Raw genomic sequence first — 15897 nt, forward strand, 5'->3', positions numbered from 1 at the left:
AAAATCCCACCATAGAGAGCATCTCTCTTTAATAACGTGTGAACCCATATATCGAGCTTTGAAATGAAACCAATTCGTTTTAAGTAATAATAAACGGTTCAATTTAACAGATTTAATCTCTTAGTGATTTCACGTGTTGTTATACGACAGATTGCTTCAATCAGTACCTCTATTTTGTTTTCATTGGCTTCAAATGGCCATCCAGAATGTGATGTATCTTCGATATTAAAATTGCCAGAACGCAATTTTGTAAACCAGTTTTGGCACTGTCTTTCTCTCAACACATCTCTCCAAACATGTACCACAAGTTTTTTTCTTGTTTGAACAGCATTTTGTTTTTTAGTTATAAAAAAGCAAAATATGCCGAAAATGATGCTTTCGATTTTCCAAATTTGATAGGGCACCGAAAAAAAAACAATTGTACAGAATCAAACAAAATTTTTTACAAATAAGCCTTAAAATGTCAGCTGTCGAAGTATATAATGAAAATGTGGTTTAAAATAAAATTGGCTGGTAAAAATACATCCAATTCCTCTAGTAATAAAAACACGAAATTACTTTCCGAACAACCCAATATATGCTCACATTTTATCATTCTCAAATTTTCTGATATAGAGGGTGAACCAAAAGTAAGTTAAAATAATTTAAATAAATATATCTCTGTTAACTGTTAAAACCGGTTTGGAACAACTGCGAACTGTTTCTGATTCGGTCACTTCACTGTAATCGAATAATAATTTATTTATTTTTCTTATAATTCTTTTGATATTAAAGATTAAATTTGGAGATCTTTCTGCCTCCGGAATATGCTTCAAATGACCTTGTTGGTTCTCTGTATAAATGGCCTTGCCAAAATTGAACTGATTTAGAATCTTATTTACACTGTCATTGATAAGTGAAGATGTATTTTGTCACGAATAAAATAATTTTATGTGAATATTTTGCAGTCGCGCATTCAACTCATGTCATGCAAAATATGAATATCAACAACAAAATAAAAAATATTAATAATCTGGAAATATCAAACTAACCTTATATAATAACAATAAATGATTTACTCCATTTATACTATTTATATAAAAATTTATCGTTTCTTCCTTATAATTTTTAAACTTGCTTTCCAAACATATTTTTGTAAAAAACAGCTTATATATTTTTTGAAACTTTCTATGGGCTATTTAATTCTTGATAATTTTTTTCTTCTTTTTAATTCATAAATATTTATTTATATAATAATTTTAATAATAGGAATTATATGTTCTATGCATTAATTTTAAGTTTACTATTTATTCCTTTTATTTAAATAAATTTTCTATGAGTATTTTTGAATAAATAAATAAAAGCTGTTATACAAAACAAAAGTATTTGTTCAAATAAGTATAATCAACAAGATGTAACGCTCGGGTTATAAAGTACCTTTCGCAGTCATTGTTACATCCGGCGTTATTAATCGTAAATTTCAAAAACGTACGTCGTAAAACACATTTCAAGATAATTATCAGAATGCCCATAGACTACGTGGAAGTATGTCCTCGTAAATAGCAAGTTTATAGATAAATGATTATAATTAGTTTGGATTATTTGGTTACGGCAAGGCGTACGTGGGCGATGTGCCGAGAGGAGTTTTATGGAAAACTTATTTCTATTTTCATGTTACTAACTTGCAGAAAACCCGGAAAACTGTACAGTACATGGCCAGTCCGTTGGCGATGCACGACCACGACCACCAAGTGCGACAGTTTTGATTCCGCACAAGTGAGTGCCATATACTACTCTTCAAAGTAATAATATAGAGCAGGCCTGGCCAACCCGCGGCCCGTCACGTTAAATTGTGTGGCCCGCTAAGCGATATTATATATCTATTAAAACTTTTGTTTCCCGTTATGTGTATACCAAAACAATTAAATAAATGAAAATTTGCATGTGTCATTGTTATAATGCGCAAGTGCGAGTACGAACTCTTAGTATAACAATAAAGTATTATTCATTTTGTATTTGTTTTACTTTTTTAAAAGCATGTTTGCCTAAATTGTGGCCCACCGTAATGTTACGCGTGGTCAAAGTGACGCGCGAAACAATTTGGGTTGGCCGAGCCTGATATAGAGCGTCTACTTCACGCTATATCATTGTCGCCGTAAATGAATATACTGTAATATTTGATTTTTAATTATACTGTTTCTTATACGAATTATATTTAGTTTATTATTTTTAAAATTCTTTTTGCGAATAGATGACGCTACATGTAGATGCATCAAATCCAATGTAAAAATAAATTAATAGATATATGAAAACACAATCAATATTTTGGATTGGGATTAAAACGTTATCTAAGTACGAAGTATGTTAAAGTAACTGCTCAGTTTCGTAACGATAGGTCAAAAAGCATAGGCGTGTATAGCAAGCAAAACAAACATTCTCATTTATAGATATAGATGAAAAATAATTAAAATATTATTAATCTTTGACACTTTTTAAGATAAAGAAAAAGAAAAATATATCTAAAGACTGCATAGAATGTCCGTCTATCTGCCTATTTGATATATCTATATATATAATCGAGATGGATTGATAATAATAATAATAATAATAATAACTCTCCCATGGTCACCACCTGGTCGTGGTGGGAGAGCCCAGTAATTTTACTGATTCATAGGGCAATGCAGGCTGAAGCACAAGCTCCTGGTAGGGACACCCATGCCAGTAAGGTCTATGGGGAGAAATGAAGCTAAGAGTGACCACACACCCACATTCTGTGGAGATACGTATCATGGTAGTAACCAGATCTAAATGTGATACCGGCTCGGACGTCGCCCGGGTTAACAAGGTCCGCGTTCGTGAGTTAGGCAGAGGCTCACGTTCGAAAAATAGGCCACAGTCTCCCTTGGTTACCGGTGGCAAAAGCAGCACCGGCCCAAGCATGGTTACTGCAATGCCCTCAACAGATGTGAGGAACCAACCCAGCCTTGGTGTTTCTGTGGCAATGCATCCACAGACCACAAAGGCTGGAAAACCACGCCAACGGATGAAATGGACGGTAGAAATGAATGAGTTTATCATCCGTACTTACTACACGATCACAAAACTCGAAACAAACATGACAGCATACAGACAACAACTATACCATAGATTCACACAACAGTATCCTCATCTCACTGTCACCAAACAAAGGGTTGTTGATCAAAAAAGAACAATTATACACAACAACCTTATTCCACAAACAACACTCGAACTTATCAAACAACAGGTTGCAAATCAAATACATCAACAGACAGAAACATCTAACATTAATGAAGATCACGTAACCTGTCAGGATAATCCAGTAACAAGCATTGATAATAACACACATACAACAATTACCACTAATGATACTACAGACACTTCCTCATCCATCACTGATAACATAGACATGGATTTAGTTAATACACTCTCACTTATATTTCAGGAAACACTCACTAAATATACAGGCACAGATCCCACACAAAGACCACGAATACCAAAAATCAACACGTCGAAGGAAGTAGGAAAAACACTAAATTATGTAAACACTCACTTACTACCACACTACATTCATTCAATTTCTACACTCTCAGACATTCATACATTAGTTTATGCTAGGGCAGTCACAGTAGTGACACACCATGGACTGAAAGTACAATCACAGACAAATACACAGAAAACACAATTCTATCACAAGCCTGCCTGGCAGAGAAGAATAGAAACAAAAAATAAATGACATTAGACAGCAATTAGGCAGGCTGACACAATACACTAAAACAACATATCACCCAAATTAAGGAAACAGCTCAAAAACATTTTCAAGAAAATAAAAACACACACAAAACATGAACGTCACAACACACACATTACAGAATACATTGATACACTAAAACAAAAACTTGCTGCCAAAGCACGTAGACTCAAACGATACAAAACATGTACACTACGAAAACAACAAAATAAATTATTTACAAACAACGAAAAACTCTTTTACAGACAAATTAATAACAAAGCAAACACTGATGTACAGCACAGTGGCACACCAACAGAAGAAGAACTCACAACATATTGGTCTTCTCTTTGGTCCAGTGCTGACACGCACAATGCTGATGCAGGCTGGATCGAGGAGGAGAACAGAAACTTGCAGAACATACCAACTATGCCCTGTGTTGAAATAAGCATACATGATTTCCAATACACTGTTAACAGAACACACAACTGGAAGACACCTGGTGTAGACAACATTCACAATTTCTGGTACAAAAAGTTCACATCACTGCACCAGGAACTAGCTAAACACCTAACACACATAATCATCAATCCACAAGACATGCCAAATTTTCTTACTCAGGGCATCACCTACATGAAACCTAAAAACAACAATACCACAGACCCCACACAATACAGACCAATTACATGTCTTCCAACACTCTAGAAATTATTGACATCCTGTATTGCAAACAAAATATACAAACATGTTGAAGAACACGACATTCTAACGGAACAGCAAAAAGGTTGCCGTAGAAATCACAGGGGATGCAAAGAACAGTTACTCATAAGATTCAGTCATTCTACGGCAAGCACACAAACAACACAGAAACATACACATGGCATATATAGACTACAGAAAAGCATTCGACAGTGTTCCACATAGTTGGCTGCTACATATTCTACACATGTACAAAATACATCCATCACTCATTGCATTCTTTCAAAACACTATGCAGCACTGGAGAACAACACTACATCTCAGGGTTAGTAACACTTCATACAAACAAAGCAAATTTTTATTAGGCGAGGAATTTTTCAAGGAGATTCCTTGAGTCCTCTCTGGTTCTGCTTAGCCCTAAACCCATTATCCAACATGTTAAACAACACGCAATGTGGTTACAATATCAGACATGAAAAAACAACACAGTTTACACTGTCACATCTCATGTACATGGATGACATAAAACTTTATGCATCCACACACAAAAACAACTTTATCAACTCCTACAAATCACACATTCATACACAAGGACATACAAATGGAATTTGGCCTAGATAAATGCAAAACACTTCACATAGAAAAAGGAATCCTGAAGAAAGAAGATTTTGTGCTCGGAAATGGAGATGTTATTGAATCCATGGAAGAGGGCGAATTTTACAAGTATTTAGGATTCCAACAGGCCAAACTAACAGAACATACACAAATAAAGCAAAGATTAATTAAAGAATACAAAAGTAGGTTAAATGCTATTCTCAGAACACAGTTAAATGCAAAACATACAGTCAAAGCAATAAACACATATGTCATTCCAGTACTTACATATTCTTTTGGAGTTATACATTGGAGTTGCACAAGATCTGTGTGCAGCTCCAAAGGAAAACAAGAACAACACTTACTAAGCATAAACAACATCATCCTAAAATCTGCCACAGAAAGATTAACCCTTCCACGTAAAGATGGCGGACGTGGCCTGATTGACATAGTTAACCTTCACTACAAACAAATACAGTCACTGCGAGAGTTTTTCTACAAAAAAACAAGAAGCATCACAATTACATAAAGCAGTAACTCTAGCAGAACTCAAATAACACACCATTAAACTTACACTCACATCATATGGACACAACGCAACATATAAAAAGCACAGACACCATTAAGCAATCGTGGGCTCGAAAAGCACTCCATGGCAGGCATCCTTATGATCTGGCCCAGATTTTGTTGACAAAACTGCGTCAAACAGCTGGTTAGCACGGGATGCCTCTTTGGTGAGACGGAAGGATTCATGATGCCATACAGGATCAGGTCATAAATACTAAAAACTACAGAAAACACATACTCAAAGATACAACACTCACAAATGACACATGCAGAAAATGTCACATCATGCCAGAAACTATACAACACATCACCTCTGGTTGCAAGCTCTTGGCACAGACAGATTATCTACACAGACATAATCAAGTAGCAAATATAATACACCAAGAGCTTGCAAAGAAACACAAATTAGTAGACATCCACAAACCATACTACAAATACATTCCACAGACAGTATTGGAAAACAACACGCACAAAATGTACTACGACAGAGCCATAATCACAGATAAAACAATTTACCACAACAGACCAGACATCACACTCATTGACAAACACAATAAAATCACATACATTATAGACATATCCATTCCAAACACTCACAATATACAAAACGCATGCACCGAAAAAAATTAGCAAGTACACAGAACTCGCCCAGGAAATAAGGCATCTGTTGGAGGATGGATAGGGTGCTTATTGTACCTGTTGTTCTCTCCTCTACAGGTGTCATACCACACACACTACACAAAAGCCTGGGCACATTACAATTGAATAGAAACATATACATCACACTACAGAAGGCCACTATATTGAATACATGTCATATTGTGAGAAAATTCCTGAATACAGACACACACACTGATACACTTCTTTAATTTCTGTTTTGGTTACTATGCCTTGACTTTGGTCCGGCATAGTACACAGCCACCGGTGTTAACCGAGTATCTCTCACTTAACCCAACATAATAATAATAATAATAATAATAATAATACAGAAAACACATACTCAAGGATACAACACTCACAAATGACGCGTGCAGAAAATGTCACATCATGCCAGAAACTATACAACACATCACTTCTGGTTGCAAGCTCCTGGCACAGACAGATTATCTACACAGACATAATCAAGTAGCAAATATAATACACCAAGAGCTTGCAAAGAAACACAAATTATTAGATAATTTAAAAACCAATGGGATCGGTAAAATATTCAATTTTAAAAAACTTTAAGTTAAAACCAAGTAGAAAAACTACTCTTTAAAATCCGACTTCGAGTGAGTTAAAAACAAATAAACGGAAACGAAAAGATGTTATACTTTTTTCATAACTTTATTGGTACTATTCCCCAAATGCATTTCGCCAAGCCTCATCAGTGGGTAAGTAGGTTCCGACAATCTCCGTTCCTTTTATGCTGGGTGATGTTTTCCCAGCATGCATCTATCTGCATACCGTCATTCAGGTTGATCAAATTTGCATATTCTTTTATACAAAAATGTTCTATTATTCTACGTTTTATACAATTTTCTTCTTTATACAATATTTTTATATTATTTCTATCGATATTACATAAATTATTTTTATAGTGTAGATACCACGGCGATTCTTCTCTTTTTAATCTTATTGCTGCCTCATGTTCTTTTAAACGTACTTCTAACTCCACGCGTAACGAAATCGACAGATCACCATATAGACCTCGTGTAACGAAAATCGACAGATCACCATATAGCATAAAAAACACAGATGAATTAATTAATGGACTACTAAAAGGTAAAATTAAAAAAAGTCATTGTCTTATGAGCTTAGACATCAAATCCATGTATCCATCAATAACGCTAGAAATGATTAAAGAAACTTTAAACAGATATAATATACCTGAACATATTTTAATTTTTATTGAATTTATATTTAAAAATAATTATTTTAAAATTTACACAGACTTTTACCGACAAAAGAACGGAATCTCGATGGGATCGGTTGTCGGACCAAAACTGGCTGATATTTGCATGATACCGATTGATGAAAATATATCACAGGCTCCAGGTATAAATTTCTACGCACGTTACGTTGATGATATATTAATTATATATGACTCAAAAATAACTTCATCCCAAGATATCGAAAACTATGCAAACAGTTTGAGTAACAACTTAGAGTTCACCAGTGAAGAAGAACAAAATCAGGAACTAAATTACTTGGATATTACTATATTAAGAAAGGAAAACCGACTGCTATTCCGTAAGTACGAAAAATTATGTAATACAAAAAAGACTATTAATTACAAATCATACTGTCCCGTAGAAACTAAGAAAAACGTCTTTACTATGGACCTTAAAAAAATAGTGAACAGGACATCCTTACAAGAAGATATAGATAAAGAAATAAAACAACTTTTTAAAAAATATTTATTGAATGATTATCCAAAGAATTTATTATGTAAGTGGTACAATCAGTTTGTAGATTACAGATACAACGTAAAAAATCATAATGAAAATATTATATATGTTAAATTTCCGTATGTACATAAACTTTATGAAAGATATAAATTAATTTTCAAACAGTATTCTATATGTATTGTGGCAAAACAAAAAAACAGATTGTTAAATATAATTAATGTTATAAACAAAGATGATGCCAATACGTTAAACAAACTTGATGTTGCAGGTGTGATTTATAAATTGTCTTGTACTTGTCCACAAACGAAATCTTACGTCGGGGAGACCGGAAGGAAGTTAGAAGTACGTTTAAAAGAACATGAGGCAGCAATAAGATTAAAAAGAGAAGAATCGCCGTGGTATCTACACTATAAAAATAATTTATGTAATATCGATAGAAATAATATAAAAATATTGTATAAAGAAGAAAATTGTATAAAACGTAGAATAATAGAACATTTTTGTATAAAAGAATATGCAAATTTGATCAACCTGAATGACGGTATGCAGATAGATGCATGCTGGGAAAACATCACCCAGCATAAAAGGAACGGAGATTGTCGGAACCTACTTACCCACTGATGAGGCTTGGCGAAATGCATTTGGGGAATAGTACCAATAAAGTTATGAAAAAAGTATAACATCTTTTCGTTTCCGTTTATTTGTTTTTAACTCACTCGAAGTCGGATTTTAAAGAGTAGTTTTTCTACTTGGTTTTAACTTAAAGTTTTTTAAAACAAATTATTAGACATCCACGAACCATACTACAAATACATTCCACAGACAGTATTGGAAAACAACACGCACAAAATGTACTACGACAGAGCCATAATCACAGATAAAACAATTTACCACAACAGACCAGACATCACACTCATTGACAAACACAATAAAATCACATACATTATAGACATATCCATTCCAAACACTCACAATATACAAAACGCATGCACCGAAAAAATTAGCAAGTACACAGAACTCGCCCAGGAAATAAGGCATCTGTGGAGGATGGATAGGGTGCTTATTGTACCTGTTGTTCTCTCCTCTACAGGTGTCATACCACACACACTACACAAAAGCCTGGGCACATTACAATTGAATAGAAACACATACATCACACTACAGAAGGCCACTATATTGAATACATGTCACATTGTGAGAAAATTCCTGAATACAGACACACACACTGATACACTTCTTTTAATTTCTGTTTTGGTTACTATGCCTTGACTTTGGTCCGGCATAGTACACAGCCACCGGTGTTAACCGAGTATCTATCACTTAACCCAACACAATAATAATAATAGACAAAAAGTTGCCGTAGAAATCACGGGACGCAAGAAACTGTTACTCATAGATTCAGTCATTCTACGGCAAACACAGAAACATACACATGGCATATATAGACTACAGAAAAGCATTTGACAGCATTCCACACAGTTGGCTGCTACATATTCTACACATGTACAAAATACATCCATCACTCATTGCATTCTTTCAAAACACTATGCAGCACTGGAGAATAACACTACATCTCAGGGTTAGTAACACTTCCATACAAACAATCCAAATATTCATTAGGCGAGGAATTTTTCAAGGAGATTCCTTGAGTCCTCTCTGGTTCTGCTTAGCCCTAAACCCATTATCCAACATGTTAAACAACACGCAATGTGGTTACAATATCAGACATGAAAAAACAACACAGTTTACACTGTCACATCTCATGTACATGGATGACATAAAACTTTATGCATCCACACAAAAACAACTTTATCAACTCCTACAAATCACACATTCATACACCAAGGACATACAAATGGAATTTGGCCTAGATAAATGCAAAACACTTCACATAGAAAAAGGAATCCTGAAGAAAGAAGATTTTGTGCTCGGAAATGGAGATGTTATTGAATCCATGGAAGAGGGCGAATTTTACAAGTATTTAGGATTCCAACAGGCCAAACTAACAGAACATACACAAATAAAGCAAAGATTAATTAAAGAATACAAAAGTAGGTTAAATGCTATTCTCAGAACACAGTTAAATGCAAAACATACAGTCAAAGCAATAAACACATATGTCATTCCAGTACTTACATATTCTTTTGGAGTTATACATTGGACTCACACAGATCTTGTGCAACTCCAAAGGAAAACAAGAACAACACTTACTAAGCATAAACAACATCATCCTAAATCTGCCACAGAAAGATTAACCCTTCCACGTAAAGATGGCGGACGTGGCCTGATTGACATAGTTAACCTTCACTACAAACAAATACAGTCACTGCGAGAGTTTTTCTACAAAAAACAAGAAACATCACAATTACATAAAGCAGTAACTCTAGCAGACTCAAATAACACACCATTAAACTTACACTCACATCATACGGACACAACACAACATATAAAAAGCATAGACATCATTAAGCAATCGTGGGCTCGAAAGGCACTCCATGGTAGGCATCCTTATGATCTGGCCCAGGATTTTGTTGACAAAACTGTGTCAAACAGCTGGTTAGCTCGGGGATGCCTCTTTGGGGAGACGGAAGGATTCATGATTGCCATACAGGATCAGGTCATAAATACTAAAAACTACAGAAAACACATACTCAAAGATGCAACACTCACAAATGACACATCATGCCAGAAACTATACAACACATCACCTCTGGTTGCAAGCTCTTGGCACAGACATAATCAAGTAGCATAATACTGATACTTATGCATAATCAATATTATGCGTTCTGTAATCAAGAGATTACAGAAGGCCAAGTAAAATTTTCTATATGAAAACTATTGAACTGGAAATCTATACATCCACAAGAGCCGAATTATCGGGCTAGAGTTGGCTATAATAAATAAATAATTAATAAGACAATTTGGCACTAGAGCTTGGCGTTAGGCGCCATCTCTTACTAAACTTAATAATTATAATTAAATTAAATAAATAATTTTAATAATTTGGAACTGGAGGAAAAGAAATCGGCCCGAAGCGGGACTCGAACCCGCAACTTCTGCTATCCGTGCAGACACGTTACCAGTTATGCTACCCGGACCTTCAGTCCGATCGCCTCCTCCAGTATATATAAGCTAACACGACGACCATCGACGGTCATTACAATGCCGGCTGGGGACACATCAAGTGCCCACGTCCTCCCAAGGCACTCAACCGGCCATCGCAACTCCGGCAAGGCGTATAAATATAAATAAATAACGACTAACCCGTTACAAAGCTATCCACAAGAGCCGAATTATCGGGCTAGAGTTGGCTATAATAAATAAATAATTAATAAGACAATTTGGCACTAGAGCTTGGCGTTAGGCGCCATCTCTTACTAAATGGAAACTGGAAATCACCGGGAATAGACAAAATTCAAAATTACTACATTAAATATTTGACTAGCGTTCACAAATACTTGGCCGCATTATTCACAAATATGGTTTCAAGAACAGAGACGTTAGAAAAATGGTTCACTGCAGGTAAAGTTACACTTATACCCAAAAATGAAAATTCCGAAGATCCGAAAAACTGGAGGCCTATAGCGTGCCTACCGAGTATGTACAAACTAACTTTCGTACTAGCTAACATACATTACAACCACTGCCATGTGGACGGGAAATTTCGCGTATGTGCGACCAAAGACGAGACCACCAGCACATTATATCAGGATGCGAAAAACTGACAGGGACTTGTTATGTAAAACGTCATAAAAACTCGTCCAGTACGTCTACTGGTGCCTGGCCCGAAAACATAAAATAGAAGTTCCTAGCTAATAGTGGAAGAAAGTACTAACCCAACCACAGGTTTAAGAAAATGGTTCGGCCAAGATCTAACGGGAAATGCCTGTGCAAACTGATGTCACTGTATCTCATAATAGACCGGAATTAATTTTTGTTGATAAAAATTGTAATAAAACATTCTTAATAGATATAACTGTACCATTAGATTACAACATTGGTGCTAAAGAAATTGAAAAATTAAGCAAATATCACCTTCTGAAATCTGAAGTTAGCCGTCTGTGGAATATACAGACGACTGTCATTCCAATACTAATAGGAGCAACAGGAATAGTAGCAAAAAACATAAAGAAACATATAGAACAATTAGATTCAAACATGGACATCAGTATTCTTCAGAAACAGCTTATACTTAGCAGAATGCTTAGTGATACTATCTTCGTAGTCAATAAACCAGATCAACTTATGCATAATACGCAGCAATCTCAAGGCATACCATGTAACTGTTGCTTCTCCATACATCATTATGCCGTTTTACTATCGATTTTTTAATTTCTTCATCTTTATGTATAATTCCTCGTGGTAAATGTAATTCACCTTTTATCACCTGTGCTTCCTTTATTATTGAATACAGTAGAGCGTCGATAAGTGGAACCAATTGGGGACTGGGGTCCTTCCAGTTAATGATTTGTTCCCGTTTCCGACTTTGTACGAAAAAATACATTAACCTGTCCGATGTTCAAATTTTTCTCCGTTGCGTATCGCTTCCTGTTGAATTTTTCTCCGTTGCGTGTCGCTTCGTGTTGAATTTTCGTCGATTTTAAGCCTAACGAAAATTTTTATAATAATCATCGAGGCTATCGTATCGTTAAAAATTATTTCTGCATTTTGTACAAACAAAATAAATATATTAAAGAATATAAAAAACATGAAAATTATACTTTAGAAGTAAATTTAGTATCAAAAACATTCGATTCAGCACGACACAGTCCGACTGAAAATCGTTCCACTTTCCGGCCATTCCACTTACCGACGTTCCACTTATCGACGCTCTACTGTATTTATCCCTACCTATATCATGCTTTACTATTACTTTGATCAGATTATCACTTTCCGCTTTTAGGTATTGGCTGTATTTAACTATTTGTGCTTTATACATGTACTCTATATTTAATAGTCCTTTTCCTCCCTGATTTATCGGCAAGTACAATCTTTCTACTTCTGCTTTATGCTGATGTGCTTTTTTAATTGCTAGTAGCTTTCGTGTTTTGACATCTATTTTCTTTAGGTCACTACTTTTATAGTTGATTATACCAAATGAGTAAAGTAAGACCGGGGTAGCATACGTATTTATACCTTTTATTAGATAACGCAAATTAAGGTGTGTGTTTAGAAGTTTTTTAATCTTTCTAAAATAGTCTTTTATCTGTTCTATTTTTCCTGATTCGTGTACTCCTAAATATTTGTATCGATCTCCTATTGCAAGTTGCTTAAAAGTCTCTCCACTCAGCAGAACATGTCCTTCTCCTACTGCACTGCTTCTGTGTCCTGCAGTTATATGTAATACTTTGCATTAATCCAATCCAAACCACATCCCTATATCGCTCGTAAAAATCTTAACGCTATCCAGTAATACTTTTAGGTTGTTTCTATTATATGCATAAATCTTAAGGTCATCCATATAGTTATAAGAGATGATCAATCCAAATGCTATCTTTCAGTTTATAGCCTTTCCCTTCATACTTATTTAGTACGAATGAAAGCGGGTTTATAGCCAAGCAGAACAACAGTGGAGAGAGAGTCTCCCTGGAATATCCCACGTCTTATGTAGCTGAAACGCAGCAATCGTCAGATACGCATCATTCACCAGTCAATTCAGTATTACCCAATGCGACTCTTGAGACTAGTACACAATGCTCATCTGGAAATCTATTAAGTAGACGAAATGGAAAAAGAAGAGGAACTACTCGCACGTAAAGTGCAATTAATGCAGTAAAGGGGGGAAATAGGTACTGTACCTTCTTTCCCGTGGGTTACGGGACGAGGTATTTTTTACTCCGATGTAAATCGTGAAAATATTGGATAATAATAATAAGCACAGAGCCCAAACGGTTAGGAGTTGAAGGTTGAAATTTGGTACACAGTTAGGGTACGTCACGAGGACGTACACTAAGAAGGAATTTGTTAACACTTCCCCCTGCGGAGGAAGTGTTAGCAATGAGTGTTAACAATGGAAGTATTAAGAATGGAAGTGTTAAGTAACAATGGAAGTGTTAAGAGAAAGCGACGTGCAAGATTTACAGGAGCAGATCGAACTTATTTTTAGACCCATCTAAAAATTTTATAATTAGTCTGGAAACAGGGGGACCTAATTCTTGCATTCTGTGAAAACGAGTAAGATTGGCTATAATGTAATAATCTTAATCTTCGCTATCGTTATTTTTTGCCCGAACAACGCCGGGTTGCTTTCTACCACCGTGAAGAAAATAGTCTACCATGCAACCCGTCCACCGTGTGATCTTATCCACTTGACACTTTCTGCTCATTTAAATTTAATGCATTATTTTATAAGTAAGCATTGTATAATTATTAATGAAGGCGCCGTGCGATCCGCCAATCATATTTTTAGTGATTTTTTGAATTGAATTTGGCACTTCGCCGAAATAACGCCGTTAATTTCAGCTGGCCTAAATTAACCAAACTTTTAATTTTAATGATTGTTCTTATTATTTTTCTACCGAGTAACGCCGGGAATATCTGCTCCTATAATATATAAATAACGAGAGATTATTTTCAAATAATTTTTACCTAAATTATTTAATATTTTAAAACATTTGAAAACAGGAAGAACAATTTCAATAAGAAAGTTATTTTTATCAGATGTCGAAAAAAGCAAACTTTAAAACAAGTCCAGTTACTAACTTTAAAAACGAAGATGTCGTCCTTGAGTAAACATCAATCTTGAAAGCAAGTTTTGAGTGATGAATAATCATGATATTTATTCATCCAATAAAATAATTCGTGTCAATATATAAGATTGGAATTAAAAATTTTAGCTTTTAAAAACCTTGAAGATGTATTCTGTAGGTTTCATTTTCATCGTTTGCTTTTCCTTGTACCAAGTTAGTAGCTTAGGAATAAAATTATACTCGAGTTGTCGAAAGAGTATGTTAGATCGATATTGTGGTAAGGAATGTTTTAAAAATATTTTAAATATAAAATTTTAATTATTATAGAAATATATATAATAATTAAAATTTTTATAATTTAATATAATTTATTTATATAATTTGTTTTTAATATAAATATATATAAAACAAATTATACTGCCTGTAAAAGAATTAAAATTATTTACAATTAAATAGCTTTAAACGACAAAATATCACCACCCGCTTGTGCAAGAGATGCTGGCTTTTCCAGAGTAAGAATAAATTATCGAATTTTTTAATATTGTTTTAATTTATTTTAATAACGAATTTTTGAAGGTAATTTATTTTAAAATATTTTCAGAGTCTTGAGATACTTGACAATTGTTATAATGCATTTGTTGAGACGGGAAAACTTCTGTCCATAGACGAGAAATTGGAGAAAGTTTGTTTCCTGAATCATGATGTAAGCCCACATTATATTAATTTTAGAAATAACATATTCAGATTTATATATAATTTCATAATCTGGAATTTTATTCTAAAAGTTAAAATTAAGAGAAAATTAACAGCTTCTTTTATTAATTTTTTCAAAATCAATAACAATTTTATTAAAAACTGTATCGTAGCAGTAAGCTACAACCAATATAACAGTATATTATAATATTACTATATCAATTATTACGGAATTTGTAACTTGTAACTTTTTAAGAAATGTAACTTGTTTAGTAACGTCGACAAGGTTTAGGACCGAAGAATTATATTTAGCAACTTTTATAAGGTATTTAGAAAGTTAAGAAAGAGTCCAAACTGAACTGAAAACAAACCAACTTCTTGTAAAGATACTTCAAAAATCCACTAATAAGAGTGAAGCCAAGGAGAATGAGTTGTATTTTTGGCTGTGTAACTTTTGAGTCTTTGATGAAATTCCAATAGAACTGTTTCTGTTTTATGCTAGATAGGTAATAAACATAATTAACTGTTATAAAAAAAT

The 15897-nt window shown here is 34.3% G+C and overlaps 1 protein-coding gene across 2 annotated transcripts in view; it reads left to right on the plus strand.

Moving 5' to 3' along the window:
- Positions 1-15897, plus strand: part of LOC136976256 (uncharacterized) — a 37853-nt gene that overhangs the window by 18026 nt on the left and 3930 nt on the right. Inside the window, exons 1-3 of one of the 2 annotated variants that reach the window (XM_067271479.1) lie at positions 14785-14943; positions 15123-15178; positions 15268-15369. The exons of the other annotated variant lie outside the window; for it this stretch is intronic. Of the exons in view, the coding sequence (XP_067127580.1) occupies positions 14832-14943; positions 15123-15178; positions 15268-15369 (270 nt within the window). The 5' untranslated portion in view covers positions 14785-14831. Of the gene's footprint in view, positions 1-14784; positions 14944-15122; positions 15179-15267; positions 15370-15897 lie in introns of those variants that run through there. 2 annotated transcript variants of the gene reach the window in all.

This window comes from Centruroides vittatus, unplaced genomic scaffold (assembly GCF_030686945.1).
Source record: "Centruroides vittatus isolate TY-2023 unplaced genomic scaffold, ASM3068694v2 contig_4, whole genome shotgun sequence".
In the NCBI taxonomy this organism is placed as follows: Eukaryota; Metazoa; Arthropoda; class Arachnida; order Scorpiones; family Buthidae; genus Centruroides; species Centruroides vittatus.